Here is a 19946-nt window from a genome sequence, read left to right as displayed (position 1 = left end):
AGCCCCCAGGTGCCCCAAATATGGTATTATTTCTGGTGACTTCTCTGCAGGGTTGGCATTTTCATGCTATTTTGTATATCTGATGCTGGAGGCTTAGAAAGGGTAAGTGACTGAGTCGCATGAAGTTGAATTCTTAAACTCGCCTTAAAAATCAGGTAACCGGGAGAAGTTAGGTCACCTGGCTGAAGGTGCTGGTTAAACTGGATGCTGAGCTCTCCTGGTTTTCAGCCTCTCTCACTCCGCACTCTGTCTGACTCGGCCCCCAGTCACGGGCACCTGCCCTGGGAACGAGGGAAGGCGAAGGGTGCGCTTGACTGTAAAGGCTGGTAAATGGCCTGGGCAGAAACAAAGCCGATGCCAGGAGCAATCAAGGAAATATTTCGACCTATTTTAATAGCATGCAAATGGGGTTTGAGATCCTGATTAATACGCACTCAGCACAGAAGAGTGAGGTGGGAAATCTCCTAGAAGCAGGGAGAACTTTCCCAGCCACAGGGAAGTCTCAAGGTTTCTTCCCACCTGATTTCCAGCAGAATAAATACTCTGGAAAGGGAGATGTCCCTGTAACTGCCTGAGAATAACAAGCAGCTTATGTTCCTAGCTGAGCACTTTCCAACCTTGACTCAACCCAGGGTTAGCACTGGGTGTTTGTTACCTTGACTTTATGAACGTATAAATCATGCACTACATGATGCAATACTCTCTTAGAGTCACCAGGATCTTTCTAGTATTTCTTGGATTACCTTTGATGCTGAGGGGCTGCCCTCCGCCTCCCACTACAATACTCAATCACTACTTTCTCACTAATGTGGCTTAATTCTATTCCCTACTTTGGTTCTCCCAGTTCCTGCTTGTCCTTCAAGATTCAGTAAGACATCATCGTGGCCTAGAAAACCTTCCATAACTTCTTCTGTAGTGGATGCAGCTTTCTCTCCCTGTTCCCCCAGCGTACCTCATGCATAGCATTGTCTTCACATCGGTCACTCGTTTAACCCAGTCCACAAATATCCACTGAGTATCTTCCATGCCCCTGGCACTCCTCAAGTCATTGGGGACCCAGCAGTGAGCAAACCAGACAAAGCAGAGACTGACAATAACCATAAACATAATAAATAATAAATGATGTCACATGACAGAGGGTAATGAGTGTTATGGAGAAAATGAAAAAGTAGAGCAGGGCAAAGGATGGCCGTGCTGGTGAAGTAGCTGAGACCGGGGGCTGGGGAGTGTAATTTTCACCCTTCTGGAAGATGAGGCTTGAGGAAGGACAAGAGTGCAGGAAAGCACAGAGCCCCTGGGGCAGCGGTCGGTGTGCCAGCGATCTTCAAGGACAGGGAGACAGCACTGTGGCTGGAGCAGAGCACTCAAGGGCGAGACTCATCAGAGGCCAGACCCTGTGGGGCTTCTTAGCCACTGTGAGAACGTGGGGTTCGTCTGAGTGAGACGAGAGCCACCAGAGTGCTGGAAACAGAAGATGCCGTCGTCTACGCGCCTGGTAGATGGCATATCACACAGATCCAGCCTTCCCCAAGCTATGCTTGCCATTCTGAAATTCTCCTTTGATTTTTCCTCTTTGTAAACCAGACTCTCCAGGACAGAGGCAGAAGGAGTGCTTGGATGTACTGAGCTTGATCCCTTAGGGGTCTCGCCAGGGTCCTTCATCACAGAGAGTCATCCACAGGGGTCCCCACCAGGCAGGGTATGAGCTGTGCTGAGCCCAGGGCAGACCCAGACAGGGTCGCTGGAGCCCCACGCTGATGATGAGAGGTAGGAGGGGTAGGAAAGCAGGAGTGGGGGGTGAGAGAGGAGGAAGAAGAAAAGCAGTGCAAATATGAAAAGATAATCAGAGCAGGACAGGCCTGGGACAAGTCTCTATGGATTCAGAGTTCACATCCCTGTGCTCCTTGAGTCTGACATGCCTTTTCTGGGCTGAGAAGTAGAGTCTCAAAGTGACCCACAGCATCCCCTCTGTCACCAAACCCCTCATTTTCTTCATGCTTTTTTTCCAGGTCAGAATATGATCTGGTAAACTAGTTCACTCAAAGATGTGAGTTCATTTAGGGAGAACTTACCAAGAAAGGTATGGTCCCTAACTTTCTGGAGTCTTCCAGTTAGGGAAAATTTGGTAATGGAGGGAAAAAGCAAAAATAAGGTAAGTTATAGTGAAGCCACCATTCTAGAGTTTCACCAGAGGCAGGACAAGAAAAGGTAGATGGACAGAGTTAAAGCTGAGTTGTTTGAAGACGCCTCCTCAGCTGAGTATGTGTGGCATGTTATTTTCACTGCAACACGGCCAGCATTTACTCCGAGTACTAAGTACCTTTAATCAGTACCTTTAATTATACTGAGTGTTCACATTGTGCTGAGCTCTGTGCAAAGCACTTTTCAAACATTTGATTCTCGCAGCAACTATATAAAATAAGCATATTTTACCTCTCATTTTATAAATGGAAAAACTGAGGATTACAGACTTAGGTCAAATATAGTAAGGACGGACTGGAAATGCATACCCAGATCTACCTCCGAAAGCTGTATTTTCCACCACAATACTCAAGTCTGGATGTTTAAATACTTTCTTCATTAAAAAGAAATCTTTCAAAAGGGGAAGAGTAAGCCCTATTGAGAGATTAAGAAGAGATGACGATTCCTCTGAAGAAAGTGAAAAACGAGGTGAGGACAAAGCTGCATTAAGGGATTAGGAATCTCTTAATAGTTTTAAAGATAAGATAATACAGGAACTCGAGCTATCAAGCCGTGCCAGAATTTATTACCTAGGAAAACATTTTTCTCCTCTTGAAGTCCAGAAATAATCTTAAGAGCTGCCATCTTATTAAACACAAAATAGGAAACAAATTAATGAGAGACAACAGAAAACAGGAAAGGGTTCTACACAATAGTTCTGGGGAAGAGAACGTGGCTAAGCTGATGCAAGGAGCCAGGGAAGAAGAGGAATCTGTGGCTGCATGAAGCTCCGGGTCGGCTCACTCAACCCATTTTAAGGGACAGGAACAGGCATGAAGGGAACACGTGGGCTGCTGGGAAAGTCAATACTTGGCTGAAAAGATTACGCACATCACCCATCAGCCCAGCTACCCTGGCTGCTCAGAGCGCCTCTTTTCACACACGGCCTTTGGGTTTCAGTTTTACAAAGCTCAACGCAGGCAGCCTTCAGATAGAATGCTCTGGGCTGGAGAAAATCTGGCAATGTGCAGGTTTGATGGCTCTGAGCTCAGCTCTGGAAGCTTGGAATCCCGTGAGCCCACCGGGGAGGATCAAAATGGTCTCGCCCAGCTGTTGAGTATCTGGGTTGAGAACCATCCATTGACCAAGACTATGTTGTTATCCTGTGTCTGTGTCATTGCCCAAACCTGTGGTTCTTCTGTTTATGAGTGCTGTGGGGAAGCACTCATCTTTTGTTCCAAATTGTCCCATGAAGATAGGCTCATGATCAATCAAACCCTGAGTGGCCCCTCACGGATTCTTTCTGCCCTGAGGTGATAGTTAAGTGTTGAGGAATCAAGGAAGAGTTACTACCCAAAGACCTAGTCTGACCAAAAGACTAGAATGAGTGTAATAAGGTTATGGTCAATTTATTTCATTGTTCTTCCTGAGATTATAGAGGCAACTTATACTTTTCCAATGAACAGATTTGGGAACTGGACTATAGTTGTTTTTTAGAAGACTTTTTACAATTCCCTAGTGACCTTTGGGTGAAATAACTTTCAGAAATTCAATATGCTCAAAAGAGATTTTAGAACCTGAGCTCTAAATGATTCACCAAGTGTGAAATCACCTTACCACTGCTTTAATGGCTTTTTATTGAGCGATGGATACAGTCAGAGCAGCCCTGCATTACAAATTTGGTTCCAAGGTTTAGCATCAAATGCTTTACTTCAGAAATATACCCTGCTAAATGAATTCAAATGGACCCCCATGGGGGTTGGCACATTTGAAAGCTGTCTGAAACATGAACAGCAAATGAGCACAGCAGAGCACCCAATCGTAGGAGGGAAGTTGAGGTCCACAGGCCTAATCCTATTCTAATTCCTAATTAATGTTCTGGACAAGGGAGGAAACAGCCTATTAACAAAAGCCAATTATGACATCTAATTGAGAGGTGCTACGATACCTGGCAGGAGGAAAGATTAGCTGTCTGAATAGAATGCTATTGGATAATATTGAGCTTTAAAAAAATGTAAGTTAATACATGCAGGAGATGTTAAGCTCACATACCTAATTAGAGCATGGAACTTGAGCTGTTGTAAATCTGGCAGACAAAGAGACATGAGGTTAAACTTGTCCCATCTTCCACCCTGGTCTGGCTCCTTTGGGCCTGGATTCAAGTAGCTGGCTTCCTTCTGTAGGAAAAGGCACTCAGCTCTCTGATCCCTATTGAAGTGAAACATGTCTGGGCCCAATCTTGAGAGTTATTTGCTTCGGTGCTTACCTTCCCTCTGCTGGTGACCTCAACCAGCCTCGTGGCTTGAAATACCAGCTAATGGTGACGACCCTCAATTCACAGCTCTGACTCAGACCACTTCTTAGAATTTCTCAAATGAACCACGTAACCAATTTTCTGATTAGTAGGAGCATAATTTACCACATTGGTGGTCAGTTATTCCTCAAGCCAGTTTTGAGCAAAGGGTATTTTCCCCTTTGACTAATTTGGACAGCTATGGAGATGGGTCTGCATTTTTCAAGGTGAGTTACTACTTGCTTAAAACTCGAGATAATTTAGCTCTCTATTAAAATAGAACCTTCTGTAATGGTAGTGTCATGGAAAGAACTCATGGCTCAGTCTTTAGCAAAGTATCAGACTTTTACTGGATAGAGAATTTGTGTCTTAGAGACACAATTGGATGTGTAATATATCCAAATGTATAAAAATATAACCTGCATTTTAATAGATTCTGTACTGTACATTTTTGGTGCTAAAGTTTTGGGAAAATGGGCTTTCAAATTCATTTCAAATATTAAAAGTAAACTGGATTTAGGGAGTGAGGAATGATGGACTGATATGTTTTTTAATGCAAAAATCTATTACATATATTCTCAGATTTTTTCACCCTGTCTCTCTTCCTGTACGGCCTCTTCCAGCAAATATGTTTAGAGCTGCTGTACTAAAATGTGGTGAGGTCACAAAATTCACTCACACTATGACTCAAATATGCAGTGAAATAATCTCTCTTCCATCTTGATTAAATTAATCTGATCCATCTTGTTTAAAGCCTCATCTGGTGCTATCATTTAAATAGTCTCTTTGGATCATGCTAAGTCTTTCTACAAAAGGAAAAGCTCAGCCTCTTAGATTCTCAGTCACCTTCATCCAACCCAGACTCTTCTGCAAAAATGGCATCAAGGAGAGAAAAGTGGCTTTGGGCCCTAGTGGGGGAGGGGAGGAGCCAAGGTCCCTGGGCACAATGCTCTTTGACTCCTCTGGTCCCTGGGCTGGTGCCTCTTGGCCACTCAGTTGCTGCTACCTTGCTGGTGTTCACAGTGGGGGAAGTGTGTGATGAACTCATAATCTGTGCTCTTAGCTATGGCTGGCCCTTTGGAAGTACAGGCTAGTTCCACAGCCATCCTTTACCTCTTGCTGGGTGAGGGCCATTAATCCTCTGCCATATCTGTAGTGGAGTCCACATGTTATCTCCACACAACAGACCAGTAAGTCAAGAGGCAAGACGCTGGGGAAAGGAAACCAGCTTTATCCAGAAAGCCAGCAAACCAAGGAGTTGGTGACTGTTGTCTCAAAGAGTAGCTCCAGTTCCTCTCAGCATGAATGTGAGCTTCCTTTATGTTAGGAGGAGGGAGAAGAGGAGGAGGTTGGAATCAAGAGGTGATTGTTTTCTGTAAGCATTCAGGAGCCCACCAGGGTCCAAGGAAGGTTGTAAAACTTTTCTGTCCTTGGTCACTTGACCTCTGTGTACGGGAATCTGGTCATGGCATTCCCATAAATCTTAAACATAGCCTTATTATTTCTTTATATACTCCCTTCTCTCCTTGGGTGAAGTTTATTTGGGGTAAAGAGTGGTTTTCGCACACCTTAGCTGTAGCCTGCAGGGCTGAGCAGAGAGGTTTTCTGAGCAGCAAGGGAAACAGAAATCACATGGAGTCAGACATGCTAAGTGTTTCTCTATCACACATCCTCTTTCCAGCCCGTGGCTCTGGGGTCCGTCCCCACCCTCTGTTCCAGCATCATCTCATCCCGTCACAGTCCTCTGGATCTCAACCCAGCACTCGAATGCCTAGGGGCTCAGAGCATCTCTGGAAAGCCAACCCATAGCAACTCTCTCCACTCAGTGTTGTCCTTCCTTAGCTAGTGATCTCCTCCCTCCAGGGCCCCCCTTCCAGCACATCTAGTCACACATCTGTGCACTTGACTGTCCTGTCTCTGCCTCTCCCTCTCTTCCTTCCTACAATCCTGAAAGCCCGGAGAGACAGGCTTTCCCCTAGGTCACATCCTCCTCGACTACTTCTGCCTTCAATGGAAAAATGATATTCCTCTGTCCTCTGTAGGGAGTACTCTGTGATGTGAGGTGGCCGCAGCCAGTTTTAGACAACTCTGGGATTGGAAGGGCAAAATGTCAAAGTGCTTTTAGAATGGATTCCTGTTATAAGTGCTTCTTACAGTTGTTTCCCCTTCTGCATTCCAGATGAAGATCTTTGACAAAAATAAGGATGGCCGGTTGGATCTTAATGACTTGGCAAGGTGAGTGGCAGGGGAACGGAGTCAGGCTCAGAAACACCTTCCTAGGGTTCATGATGCACACACACTTCTCTCTGAAAAGCAGAGGTCAAGTCCTGCCTGAAACCCTGAAGGACAGGCTCATCTTACCAAATTAGCAGCAGCAGTTGTGAATCTTCTGGAGTAACAGATCCATTTGTGAAGGTAATGAAAGCTCTTGGGGCTCCTGGGTGGCTCAGTTAGTTAGGTAGCCAACTCTTGATGTTGGCTCAAATCATGATCTCACATGTCATGAGTTCAAGTCCCACGTCAAGCTCTGACAGCATAAGCCAGCCTTGCCTTCCTGTTTCCACATGAAGACCCCATGGAAAAATACATCTGGGATCCAATTCACTGGCTCTGGGAATGCTGAGCAGTCAGTTCAGGACAGAGGACAGCTGAACCACACTCCAGCTGTGCTGGCTGGTTTCTCGGTGTGGGTGTAGCCTCCACGGGCACCCAGAACCTGAAGACCAGAGCAGAGGAGTAGGGGGTGACAGCAGAAGCGGCCCAGTATTTGCAAATTGCTGTTAAGTCCAGTGTTGTGACATGATGGGCATGTCAGCATGTTTTCTCAAGGCTAGCTGACCTCAAAACAACCCGTGGTTGTACACAGAGTGAAAAAAAATTGTGAATAGATGAACAGAGTTGAAATCGTTGGATCCAGAATACATAGATAAACCCAGATGGGGGAGCAGTTATGACACCAGGTACCTGAGGATGGGGTGGATGTAGCTGTAGACTGGACAAGGATAAAGGTTGGCAGTTATAGGCTGCAAGACAGTAGGATATATGGCTGGGAGAGAGGAAGTCCAAAGGCTGAGGGTGATTTTCAATGACAGAGTTAACTTGGCAAGGTCACAAGCAGATATGAACTTGAGCTCAGAATCACTAAACCCTGTACCAGCTGCCTCCTCTCTTGGCAAGTCCATCTGCTAACTCTTGAAGGGGATCTGTGAAAGGGGCCACACCAGGATGGGTCTCTCCTTAGTGATGACCAGGACACTGAGCCCAACACTCTATATGGTCTTCTATTCTGGGCCTTGTAGAAGCTGTGAGGCAACCTTTGTGTTCTCCTTAGCTCCTTTCCCTAGGATCTCCATCCTAATTTTGGCCACTCTGATGGAGAAGAGGCATGGAGAGACCAGCCAGACCAGAGCCTCTCCCAAAGGCTGAGGACGGAGGGATCCCAGCCCTGCAGCCTTGGCTCTATCCCCTGGTCCCCCCTTAGTCCTTGAAGCTATTTTGGCCAAGGGAGGTGAGGATTCCTCTCAAGTGGAGGTCAGACTAGCTACTGGGAGAGCTGTGTGTGAGAGCCAATCCTATCAGGAAGACCCAAAACATGGCAATCTGGGTGAAAACAATAGCTTTTAATTTCATTGCTCCCCTCCCCAAAAGCACCCACCCACTTGACTCAATGCACTTCTTAAAGGTAGCGAGTCGAGGAACCCTGAGCGCCCTCTGGAGGCTGACTGAGTCACTACTGTAAGCTGCTCTCTACCCTATTATGATACTGTTTACTCCTGAAATAAAATCCACAGAAGATATAACCTACCTCTGCACGAAATGCTAAGACAATATAATGCATAAACTATAACACATAAAAGGAAATAAGGTAAAACACTTTATAATAAAATAAAGTATATTTCAGAGTGGAGGTGGGTAGATAAAACCACAGGGCAAGCATAACAGAGTGGTTGTTGCTTACAGCTTGGTGTAGAAATAGCACAAATATGTGAGTTCAGACACTGACAGATACAGGTATGACCTCTTGGCAACTCCTGTGTCAGGAATTCAGCTTCTCTTGATATAACTATATAAATAATAAATAAGTCTTGATAGTGTCCCAAGTGAAACAAAGTATAGTCATCCCGCAATTTATGTGACTCAGAATGCTATCTGGATAATTTACACAAATTAGCAAATTACATATACCTTGAGAAAAATAGTCTGGATTTTCATATAAATAGTAATTGTGTTCTAGGTTCAAATATAATTATAAGCAGGACTTGTAGACACATGAATTCCCTCCTGGACATTCCAGAGTCAGGTGAGATATGGGATGATTCACCATTTTGCGGAATTTTCCATGCGATGCAGGACATCTAGCATCCCTGACCTCCAACTATGGAGGTCACATCCCCTCTGTCACGATCATAACCAAAGCCCCCCCGTGCAGTGAGCCAAACATCCTCTACTATGGTCCTACCCAGAAGTCAGGAAGCACACCTTCATCCCTTGAATGGCTTCTCTCATGCCACAGTGCTTGGTATAGAGGAGGACTCGATGAGTAGTTGTGGACTGAAGGAAGAATTGAAGAAGTATTGAACACAGATGCAAAGCAACGAAACTGTTCCTGCATTATTTCAAAACCGATTTGATATGGAATTTGACAGTGACAAGTGGGGTAGGCCAAATATAGATGTCTGTGTCTGAATTCCCAGACCCAGCGAATATTTTATGTTATGTGGCAAGGTTGAATTATGGCTGCAGATAGAATTTAAGTTGCTGATTAACAGACCTTAGGGATGTTATTCTGGATTACCCACGTGGGCCCAATGTAATAACAAGGATCCTTTAAATGTGGAACAAGGAAGCAGAGGGATGGGCTTTGAAGGCTTTGAAGGATTTGAGGTGGAGAAAGGGGCTATGAGCCAAAGAATGCAAACAGTTTCTAGAAGATAAAAAAGGAAGGAAACTGACTCTTCCGTAGAGCCTCCAGAAGAAAGCAGCTCCAAGGGCACCTGCTGAAGGTGGTGCCCGGTGAAATCCACCTCAGACTCTCATTTCTAGTATGGAAGGTACAAATGTATGCTGTGGAAGCCACTAAAATTGTGCTAATTTGTTACAGCAGCAATAGGAAACGAATTGAATATCTAAAAGGCCTTAAAACACTTATACACGGGTCTCTTCTCCCAACTCTGGAAGGCAGCCCTGTTGCTCCACATGTGAGCACTTCTCAAGTTGATGTCCTCTGACCGGCAATATCACTTAGGCTGCTTGGTGCCAACCGACAGATAAGAACAGGATTCCTTAAAGAGTCCCGGAATATTCTACCCTCTATTTGGCTCACATTAATTCTCTCTACCCTGAGCATCCAGAAGAGCAATATTTTCCAAATTGTTGCAAGATATTTTTTTTCTACCTTTCTCTGTACTATGAATGCATGATTTAATGCAGCATAAATCCAGAAAAATACCCCAGACCCATCAGGAATCACAATCTCCTTCCCTCGCCTGTCAACCCCTGGTAACCACTCATCTACTTCGTTTCTGTGGATTTGCTCATTCTGAGCATTTCATATAAATGGAAACATACACTATGTGGGCTTTCGTGTCTGGCTGAGGTCTTTCTCTCTTTGTGTGGATTTAAGCGACTGTCTGGCGTCTTCATTTCAGCTTGAAGAATTCTCTTTAGTATTTCTTATGGGTCACATTTAGTGTTGTGAATGGTTGTCTTTTTTGTCTACTGACTTTCTCGAACTAATCCTGTAAAATCTGTATCTTTGTTATGTGTGGACACTTAAGTCTCTGCTTGCTTATGATCATGATTGCACAGAGATTCCTTATGTCTCCCAATGTTGTTTGAGGGTCCCTGTGTACGTGTTGGGGCACATCTACACCCAACCAGGCAGTTTGCAACTCTGCCTTAGCCTTAACTTCCTGCTTGCATAGAGCCTGACTATAAGCCGCAGGGGGGTGCTGAGGGCCTTCTCCTTTTGCGCAGATACACAGTCTTGGGTGTGGATGTGGCCCCAGGCATGTGTGTAACTTGCTAGATTCCCAGAAATAGGTTGGGACTTGTAAAAGCCCCTATGGAATCTCATTCCTTCAGCTTTTCCTTTTTAATCTTTTTAGTTAGCCTGTTGTTGACCCCAGCTCTTATGTATCTACCACTGTGGTCAGCTGTGGTCTCCAACAATTGCTCTTCATTGGTTTTGAACAAAGCTCCCAGGCAAAAAGCTTTCCCACTGGGTGAGTTCAAAATCAGGTCAAATAAGTGCATCTTGCAAATGGGGTCTTTTAGAGAACACCCAAGAAGTCACAGGATGGCAATTCTCTGGACCCTCAGCTTCGAAAGAGCTCCAACTCTGTTCTGCTTGCTAGCTGCTGCTAGAAGGCTCATTCTCCCTGGGCCTGTGGGCTCTTCGTTTTCAAGGGTACAATGGAGGTGAGGAGGACGGAGGGATAAAGGAAGTGAAAATGCACAAAATCCACTGTTCTTACCAAGATTTAGTCATTTTTCCAAAATAAGCGCTCGTCAGATTTCTACAAGACTTTAATTTCTAGAATTGTGAAAAAGTCATTTTGAGTTTTTTGGGGGGATGGGCAGTTTTCTCATTGCTGTAATGGAGGAGAGAGTTTTCATAAGCTCTCACTCTGCCATTTTCCACCAAGTTGCCTTTTTAACAATCTCTCTATGGCGAAAGTCCCTCCCAATGAATTTTTTATTTTTTTATTATTATTTAAAAAATTTTTATTTTTAACATTTTTTATTTATTTCTGAGAGAAAGACAGCATGAACAAGGGAGGGTCAGAGAGAGAGGGAGACGCAGAATCTGAAGCAGGCTCCAGGCTCTGAGCTAGCTCTTAGCACAGAGCCCGATGCAGGGTTTGAACCCACGAACCGTGAGATCATGACCTGAGCCGAAGTTGGACGCTTAACTAACTGAGCCACCCAGGCACCGCTGATTTTTTAATTTGTTTTTATAATGTATAAATTCCTATTTTTCAAGCACCTACCCTATTCTGCAGAATAATCTGGAAATCGCCTGCTCTTTCCTCATCCCAGAGTTATGGAATTGCTTGTAACTGAGAACTGACAGATCATCAAGTGGATTAATTTCTTTTTTTTTTTTTTTTTTTCCATTTAGGATCCTGGCTCTTCAGGAAAACTTCCTTCTCCAATTTAAAATGGATGTAAGTCATGACATTTCTCATGGGCTCGTGTCATTCATGTCTCTCCATAAATTTGAGAGGGAGGGAAGAAAAGAAGGCCTGTTTGCATCTTACTTTAATTTATCTAGAGACCAAAAGGACTTACTGTTGAAATCAAGGGTCATTGACTCAAAGTGTATAAAAGCTGTCTATGCCCCTGGAAGAATTGTACAATGGAAGCTTCCCATTGCCAGACTGACATTCTGCTCTTCCCACCCACAGGCTTGTTCCACTGAAGAAAGAAAGAGGGACTTTGAGAAAATCTTTGCCCACTATGATGTTGTAAGTGTGCGTCTTTGTGTTGTGCTGGCCACTTTTAGGGAGCAAGCTTGTCTGGCCCCCGTGTGGGGTTGTCCTATCCATCCTGCCCTCAGACCCGAACGTATATGATGAATAGCCATCCCTCATGGATGTCACTCCCTCAGCTTCTCTATATAAACTTCTGAAAACTACATGAAAGAGGACAAAGGAGTATTTATGGTTAGGAAGAGAATAAAATCACATTTTTTTTCCTCTTTGGATCCAAAGTGGGAGAAGGTTTCTCCTTCTTGCTCTCCATCTAGAACAGCATGCTTGAGAACAACAAGCAAACAATCAAGTTAGAAACCATATCTAACCCGAAGAAATACAGGCAAAGCAAGCCCTGGTGGACATGAAAGCTACTTGTCTTGTACGACTGATTACATGGCCCTTCTTTAGAGAGGAAAAAATAATAATTCTATAGCACAAAGTATGACAAAGAGATTGCATTTCTTGAGGACAAGAAATGAAGAGAAGACGGAAGAGACGTGAGAAAGTTAGACAAAGTCAAAAGAGATGCCATCTTGAAACTAAGCAGACTGGCCACCTGTATGTCACATTCTGAGCAGAAAGGAGCATCTCCTAGAGGGCAGGGCAGCAAAGTGTTTAAGGGTATAGTCTCCATGACTGGTCAGCTGGGTGTGAATCATGGTTTGTTAGCCATGTGACCCTGGATAGTTTCCTTAACCCCCCTGTGGCTCGTTTCACTCTTCTGTAAAGTTAGGGTGATGATGATAATAATAATGCCTCCTCCACGGGTTGTTACGAGAATTCAGTGATTTCATGTTTGTGAAGCTCTTAGAAGGGTGCCTGGCTAGTATTATGTTTGTATTTGGTAAATACACTAAGGGAATTGATTTTTTAAATGATATGTTAAAGGTTCAAGGTGAAGAAAACTTGGAAAGAACAGATGAGTTGTCATAACTGGGACTTTAGAGAAGAAATGGAAATATTTTAATATGTATTTTATTTTATAGACATTTTTATATTTAATGAAGAGAAAAAATAAGGAGTTTTTGTACAGACCAAATAATAATTTTAATTTAGTTCTTCTTGATTTAAAAAATATATTTTAGGGGTGCCTGGGTGGCTTGCTCAATTGAGCATCTGACTCTTGATTTTGGCTCGGGTCATGATCTTGGCTCAGGTCATGATCTCAAGGCTGTAAGACTGAGCCCAACGTTGAGCTCCACACTGAGCATGAAGCCTGCTTGAGATTCTCTCTCTTCCTCTGCCCTGCTCCCCTACTAACATGCTCTGTCTCTAAAATAAGTTTATAAATAAATAAACAAACAAACAAAACATATTTTAATAATCATCAAGTCCTTGCTAAATTATAAAGCAAAATAAAAAAATGTCAGCCTATCAGGACAGATATGATGTGAAAATTTAGTCTGAACTGAAGCCTGATATTTGGGAAGCAAATGAAGTCAGTATATATCATGTTAATGCTATTTGCAAGAGCCAAGGACTTAAAACTACTGCTTCTCATTTGTTTACAAGGAGACACTTATTTATAATTAATTCTTTTTTAAGTCTATTTATTGACTTATTATTTTTAAAAATATAATTTATTGTCAAATTAGCTAACATACAGTGTGTAAAGTGTGCTCTTGGTTTTTGGGGTAGATTCCCGTGGTTCATCACTTGCACACAACATCCAGTGATCATCCCAACAAGTGTACTTTTCAGTGCCCATCACCCACTTTCCCCTCTTCCCCACTCCCCATCAACCCTCAGTTCTCTATATTTAAGAGTCTCTTATGGTTTGCCTCCCTCCCTTTCTGCTTGTAACTATTTTTCTCCCTTCCTCTCCCCCATGGTCTTATGTTATGTTTCTCAAGATCCACATATGAGTGAAAACATATGATATCTGTCTTTCTCTGACTGACTTATTTCACTCAGCATAATACATTCTAGCTCCATCCACATCATTGCAAAGGCAGGATTTCAATTCTTTTTTATTGCCAAGTAGTATTCCACTGTATATATAAACCAAATCTTCTTTATCCATTCATCATTTATTTGAGAGGAAGAGAAAGAGAGAGAGAATACAAGTGGGGGGAAGGTGGGGGAGGAGAGAGAGGGAGAGAGAAAATCCTGAGCACCTGATGGGGGGACTTGAACTCACAACCATGAGATTGTGACCTGAGCCAGAATCAAGTGGCAGACACTTAACTGACAGAGCCACCCAGGTGCCCCTACAATTAATTCTTTTAATTTCTATGGAATATTCACATCCTGCACAAAGAACCAAACTGGAATGTGCCATTTCTGAACCTATTTGCAGTCACAAAAGAATACTGATTTGGACAATTTGCCTAACTTATTCTTTAGCTTTTTGACTCAAAATGATATTGGATTAATTGGGTCTTTTATCTTTCAGAGTAAAACTGGAGCTCTGGAAGGGCCAGAAGTGGATGGGTTTGTCAAAGACATGATGGAGCTGGTCAAGGTGATTTCACGAGGCTATGGGGATCCATTGTGGGTTGGGGTTGCCATTCTGATGGATTCCACTGTTTATTTTTGAGAATCAGTAAGGCTGATGATTAATGCTAGGGAGAAGAGCTAGGGGCATAGTCTATTTAACAAACTTTGAGCTTCCGTGAGACCTGGTAAGTCTCTCTTTCTGTCTTAAGATCATTTGTAGTTTCAATTAAGTGAAACTCTCATAGAAACTTCTTGTTACCATCATTGAAAAGCCATTTATTTTACTATGGGTGTATAGTGCCACTGTGTATATTACAGCTTTAGTTTTGGTTGCAGAAGGGCCTTTTCCCCCAGATTTGGTTATTAGAATACCTAAAACCTTTTAATTTCACGAAATAAATCCCATATTAAGGATTTCTCCCCCCCACCCCTCATTCCTGCCTTCCTGCCCTCCGCCCTCCCCCCAGGGGCTGTTCTAATGCTTAGCCTAAAATTTTGGCTACCTGTCTATCAAGACATTGTCGTGGTTCAGACTGATAGGATTTAGATTATAATCTACAGCACAAAACTGTTTTATGTAGTGTAGACTGTTTAAAACAAGCAATCTCCTTTGAGATCCCAGTGACTTGTATTGACTGGCTGCCTGATCTAGTTAAACATATACTTTGCAACTTTTCCTTTTCTACATGACCCTGTACCCACTGAATTTTGTATTTTCATATCCTTAGAGATTTTTTCAGGTTAATACAGGACACAGTGAGTCTGTCCCAATTGGTCCAGATGGCAACAAATTAGAGTAGCAACTGTTAACTGGTTTTGGAATCCCAGACCTGTTTAAAAACCTGATTAAAACTATGGAGTTTTGCAGCAGAAGATTTCCTATAAATTTATCAATTTTTGCATAAACCCCCAGGAAGTCCACATACTGTGAGTGAGCAGGCATGGAGGAGATTTTTTTCTGCCCTCTAGTCAGGATGACAGAGGTGTATTATTGGCCTCCTAAGTCTTGCCTCTTCCGCGTTCCCGTCATGGCCTGGGAAATTCCATGGGCACCTGTACAACCAAATGGTGCGTGGGTGTTGGTGTGGTAGTGTCTTTTACATTGATTACTAAAGAAAAATCCCACTGTACTTACTACCTCTTTAATGCCAAAATGATTCTTGTAATAGAAACTGAGCAATTCTCTATGGGACATTAAAGTTGCACGGCAGTAGGCTTTGCCAAACTGCGGTTTTTATTTGCTTTTGATAGATGCTCAGGGTGGTGAGCCTGCTTCTCAGCACCATGGCCTCCTGTGCACAGTGGAGCCAAGGCCACAGACCACCGAAGGGCACAGTTCAGGGCTTTGCATGCCTACAGACCCTTGCAGTTGTCACGGAGTTTGGCAATGGCTTCCAAAGGTTACTGGGAGACCCAGAAGGAAAACCTAACCCAGCAACAGAGTAGAAGAGACATTTTCCCAGAGAAAATCAAAGAGAAGGAGAAAATCCTAGACCATCCCAAAACATCCCTTTGCCTCACTCATTGATAGATTTGAATCACCTCCATGGGAAACCAGAGGGTCCCCATCACGCTTGTCCTTGACTCTCTGTTTCAGGCCTAACAGAATGGTTCCTCTTAACATAAGTACCAGCCAATTTCAGAGAGGGGGTTTTCAAGGACTGTGTGAGACCATGGTCAGTAGTACAAAAGTAGTTGACAAGGGCTGATCTGTTGAGCTATAAAGGGGGTACAAAGTAGTTAATTGTTTTGTTTTGTTTTTTTAATTTTTTTTAATGTTTATTTATTTCTAGGAGAGAGAGAGAGAGACAGCATGAGCAGGGGAGGGTAAGAGAGAGAGGGAGTCACAGACTCTGAAACAGGCTCCAGGCTCCGAGCTGGCAGTCAGCACAGAGCCCGACGCGGGGCTCGAACCCACGAACCGCGAGATCATGACCTAAGCGAAAGTCGGACGCTTAACCGACTAAGCCACCCAGGCGCCCCAGTAGTTAATTGTTAAAGTTCTCCTCCGAAGCCCTATAACTGAGGTACATACATGTATTGGGTCTTTCCCAGTCTTCTGCATTGCTTAAAAACTATTTACCATATAATTTGAAGGATGTTGTCACGGGAGAATCTTTGGATAAATCTGAAATTTCTCAGAAAAGACCACAGGACAAGTAAGCAAATAGTATCTGGAATTTGTTTCAAAAGCAGCTATCAGAGCATGCCATGGCTCAGTTTCTGAGTGTAGCATCCCGGTCAGGATCATTCATGTTTGCAATAATGACCCTGAAGTGAGCTTATTTTATAGTCTTTCATTATTGTTTTCTTTCAACCATGGATGATACATATATTGAATTTATATTAACAAGACTATCTGGTTACCAGAACATCCCTTGCCCTGATCTCTGGAAAATGGTGCCCAAGGCTGTCTTCTGTCAGTATGATGAGATGGCAAGGTCCTGGGGGATATGACCAAATAATTCCTGCACAAGATTTCTAAAGAGTCTGTAGGTCCCTCGGCACCATGTGGAAATCAGCAGGAGAATCTATAGCTTAAACTAGAAAGCCGAAAGGCAAGACATTCAAGGGGCTCAGCGCATACCAAGGAGTAGAAGTGTGAACAGGAATGTTAGAAGACACACGTATGGAGGTGCCAGAGGTGACCAGGACTTCTGCCTGGAAGGGAGGAGAGGTCCTGCCCCGGGCTCCCAAAAGTTCATTTTTATCCTGCTAGACACTGCTTCTGCTTTTCCCTGTTGTTGACAAGTTGATTAGCAAGAGGGGACAATACTTACCCGAAGGGATTGAATGTAATATATGCTCCTCCAAAGAGCTACTAGCCCTTAGCACACACGTTCTCATTTTTTTAAATTTTTTAAATCATAAAAATGATACGTAGAGAAATCTGAAATCTGAAAGTGGAGAAAAGACAGAAGCATGATCTCTGCATTTGAGTAGACTTCCTGTTAACGGACTTTGTTTCTAGGTGTATTCTGCCTGGGTTGAGCTCCACTGATAAACAGTTTAGTGACTTAACGTGCTGCCATCCCCTGGGTGACAGACAACTTTTAAGAAAAGACAACGGGAGGCAAGGGGAAGCAGTATAATCGCAAACAGCCAGTGTTGGGGCTGTGGGACCCGGTGACGTGCTTTGTGCCTCCTGCCCTCAACAGCGTGGCCCCTGTTACCCCCTGTGATTGCCTCCCTCTAAGGACTCCTGCTGTCCGAGGGGGTACTTCCATCTGCCTGCAAAACGACACTGAAGAAACACCAACCAGTCCCTCCTTTGCATCATAACACGGAGGGGCGGGTGATAACTGGAAGAGACGTGGGACAGGGCAGGTGCTGGGGTGCCCTTTGTTACCCTGATCTCTCTCAGACGAGACGAGCCTTGCTGGCAGGGGCCTGGCCGAGGTCTCAGGCGGTGACACCTCAGCCTCTACCCACCGCCTCGGTGCTTTCAGACAGCAGCATGGCCAATAAACAGCAGAGAGCACGGTACAACTTTGCACGGTTGGAGAGCAAGGTGCTGGCTAATTAAATATTCTGATCCAAGCGCTCTCATAAGCGGTTTCCAATCAAGAATGCCTGCCACCATCAAAGCTGTCATCCCATTAGGGTCTCGGGGGTGCAGGCCGGGCCATGCCTGGGTGCTGACTCCAGCGTGGAGACTGGGGACGGGCTGGCAATGACTGGGTTCAGGCCTTAGCTTTCACTGTTTCAGGACAGACAGCGCGTTCAGGAAAGGGAGGGCGTATGGCGGAGACAGGAAGACCGCGTTTGCAGACAGTCAAGCACGCATCCAGCACTTACCACGGGCAGGCACACATCCAGCCCCCAGGGTTCCCGTAGGGCCCAAGACTCAAGGCGGACAGAGAAGCACTATTCAGCCAAACCCTTCAGATCCACTCACACACTTCCTCATGAGGGGGGTAAGATATAAAACACGCATTTTACATGGAGGCTGTGGTAGGGCGCACTGGTAAAGACAGGAGCCCAGGACCCACCCGCCTCAGTGTGGATCTGGTTTTGACATGTACCAGCTGTGACAGCGGGAAGGTTAAAAAACCTCTCTGTGCTTTAGTTTTCTCATCTGTGAATTAAAAGTTGATAGTAGGGGCAGCTGGGTGGCTCAGTTGGTTAAGTGTTGGACTCAATTTCAACTCAGGTCATGATCACACAGTCTTGAGATCAAGTCCCAAGGAGCACAGAGCTCCACACTAAACCTGCTTGGGATTGCTTTCTCTCTCTCTTTCACTCTCTCTCAAAAGAAAGAAAGAAAGAAAGAAAGAAAGAAAGAAAGAAAGAAAGAAAGAAAGAAAGGAAGGAAGGAAGGAAGGAAGGAAGGAAGGAGAAAGAAAGAAAGAAAGAAAGAAAGAAAGAAAGAAAGAAAGAAAGAAAGAAAGAAAGAAAGAAAGAAAGAAAGGCAAAAAACAAAAAAAAGAAAAGCATAACTCAAAAGATCGAAAGAAACTTCCCTTCATTTACCTCCCAAGGTGATCATGATGGTTAAATTAAATGGCCTGTGGAAAGTCACTCAGTTCAAGCATTGCTCACTTTTGCTGACCTTTTTTTTAATTTATTTTATTTTATTTTATTTTTATTTTTGAGATAGAGAGCATATGAGCAGCGGAGGGAGAGAGAGAAAGGGGAATAGAGGCTCTGAAGCAGGCTCTGTGCTGACAGAGGTGAGCCCGATGCAGGGCTCGAACTCATGAACCGTGAGCTCCTGGCCTGAGCCAAAGTCGGACGCTCAGCCGACTGAGCCACCCAGGCCCTCCATGCAGACCTTTTGAGTTTGAAATTACTTTCCTGTCTGATGCGTGTCACAGTTTAAAATACCCCTTGTAATAAGCCCTATGTCCGCAGCTCAGCGACATCATGTTTTAGTCAGTATTTCGTTCCTTACAACCCTTTCTAAAATAAGAGGTCCAAAATACTCCCATGGGGAGACAGTGAAATGTGTCTTCTGTCATCCGTGTACCAAGACGGAGTCTGTGATGGCAATCGTCTGCTCCAAGGCAAAATGTCTTTATCATGGCCTAAAAGGACAGACTTTCCCTAGAGCCGCAGAGAAGCAATGTGGGGCTCGTTCTCCTGCCCGAATAGCCGTGCTGGGAGGTAAAGGTGCTGGCGGGACCCCTGACAACACGTGGTGGACCAGGAGGTGGGACTGTCCCCACCGCCTGTCTCCACGGAGCCTCTCCCAGGAGGCAGGCTGTCCCCTGAGGGAGTGAGCGCGGGGTGGAGAGGGGGTGGCACTCAAGGTTGGGGCCACCACTGGCTGGTCTCCTGACATGCTCCCTTTTCTGTCCTCAGCCCAGCATCAGCGGAGTGGACCTCGATAAGTTCCGGGAGATTCTTTTGCGCCACTGTGATGTGAACAAGGACGGAAAGATTCAGAAGTCTGAGCTCGCATTGTGTCTTGGGCTGAAAATCAACCCATAAGCCCCAGAATGCTGTGTCCTTGGCTCTTAGATTTCTGAGCTCCTGCTGGGAAATCTGTATCTGTGCTTTGCTGTTGGGGACACACGGGCAAGCTTTCTAACAAATGGTGTGGTACTCTGATG

The 19946-nt window shown here is 44.4% G+C and overlaps 1 protein-coding gene across 1 annotated transcript in view; it reads left to right on the top strand.

The window, feature by feature from the left end:
- SCGN (secretagogin, EF-hand calcium binding protein) overlaps window positions 1-19824 on the top strand; it is a 35261-nt gene extending 15437 nt beyond the window's left edge. Inside the window, exons 7-11 of the mRNA XM_077765719.1 lie at window positions 6654-6709; window positions 11598-11643; window positions 11884-11943; window positions 14348-14416; window positions 19696-19824. Coding sequence (XP_077621845.1) covers window positions 6654-6709; window positions 11598-11643; window positions 11884-11943; window positions 14348-14416; window positions 19696-19824 — 360 coding nt within the window. The remainder of the gene's footprint in view (window positions 1-6653; window positions 6710-11597; window positions 11644-11883; window positions 11944-14347; window positions 14417-19695) is intronic.
- Window positions 19825-19946: the final 122 nt, after the last annotated feature.

This window comes from Crocuta crocuta, unplaced genomic scaffold (assembly GCF_008692635.1).
Source record: "Crocuta crocuta isolate KB4526 unplaced genomic scaffold, BGI_CrCroc_1.0 scaffold811, whole genome shotgun sequence".
Taxonomy (NCBI): domain Eukaryota; kingdom Metazoa; phylum Chordata; class Mammalia; order Carnivora; family Hyaenidae; genus Crocuta; species Crocuta crocuta.
The sequence above is the reverse complement of the archived record's forward strand: the minus strand, read 5'-3'. Positions and strand labels throughout refer to the sequence as shown.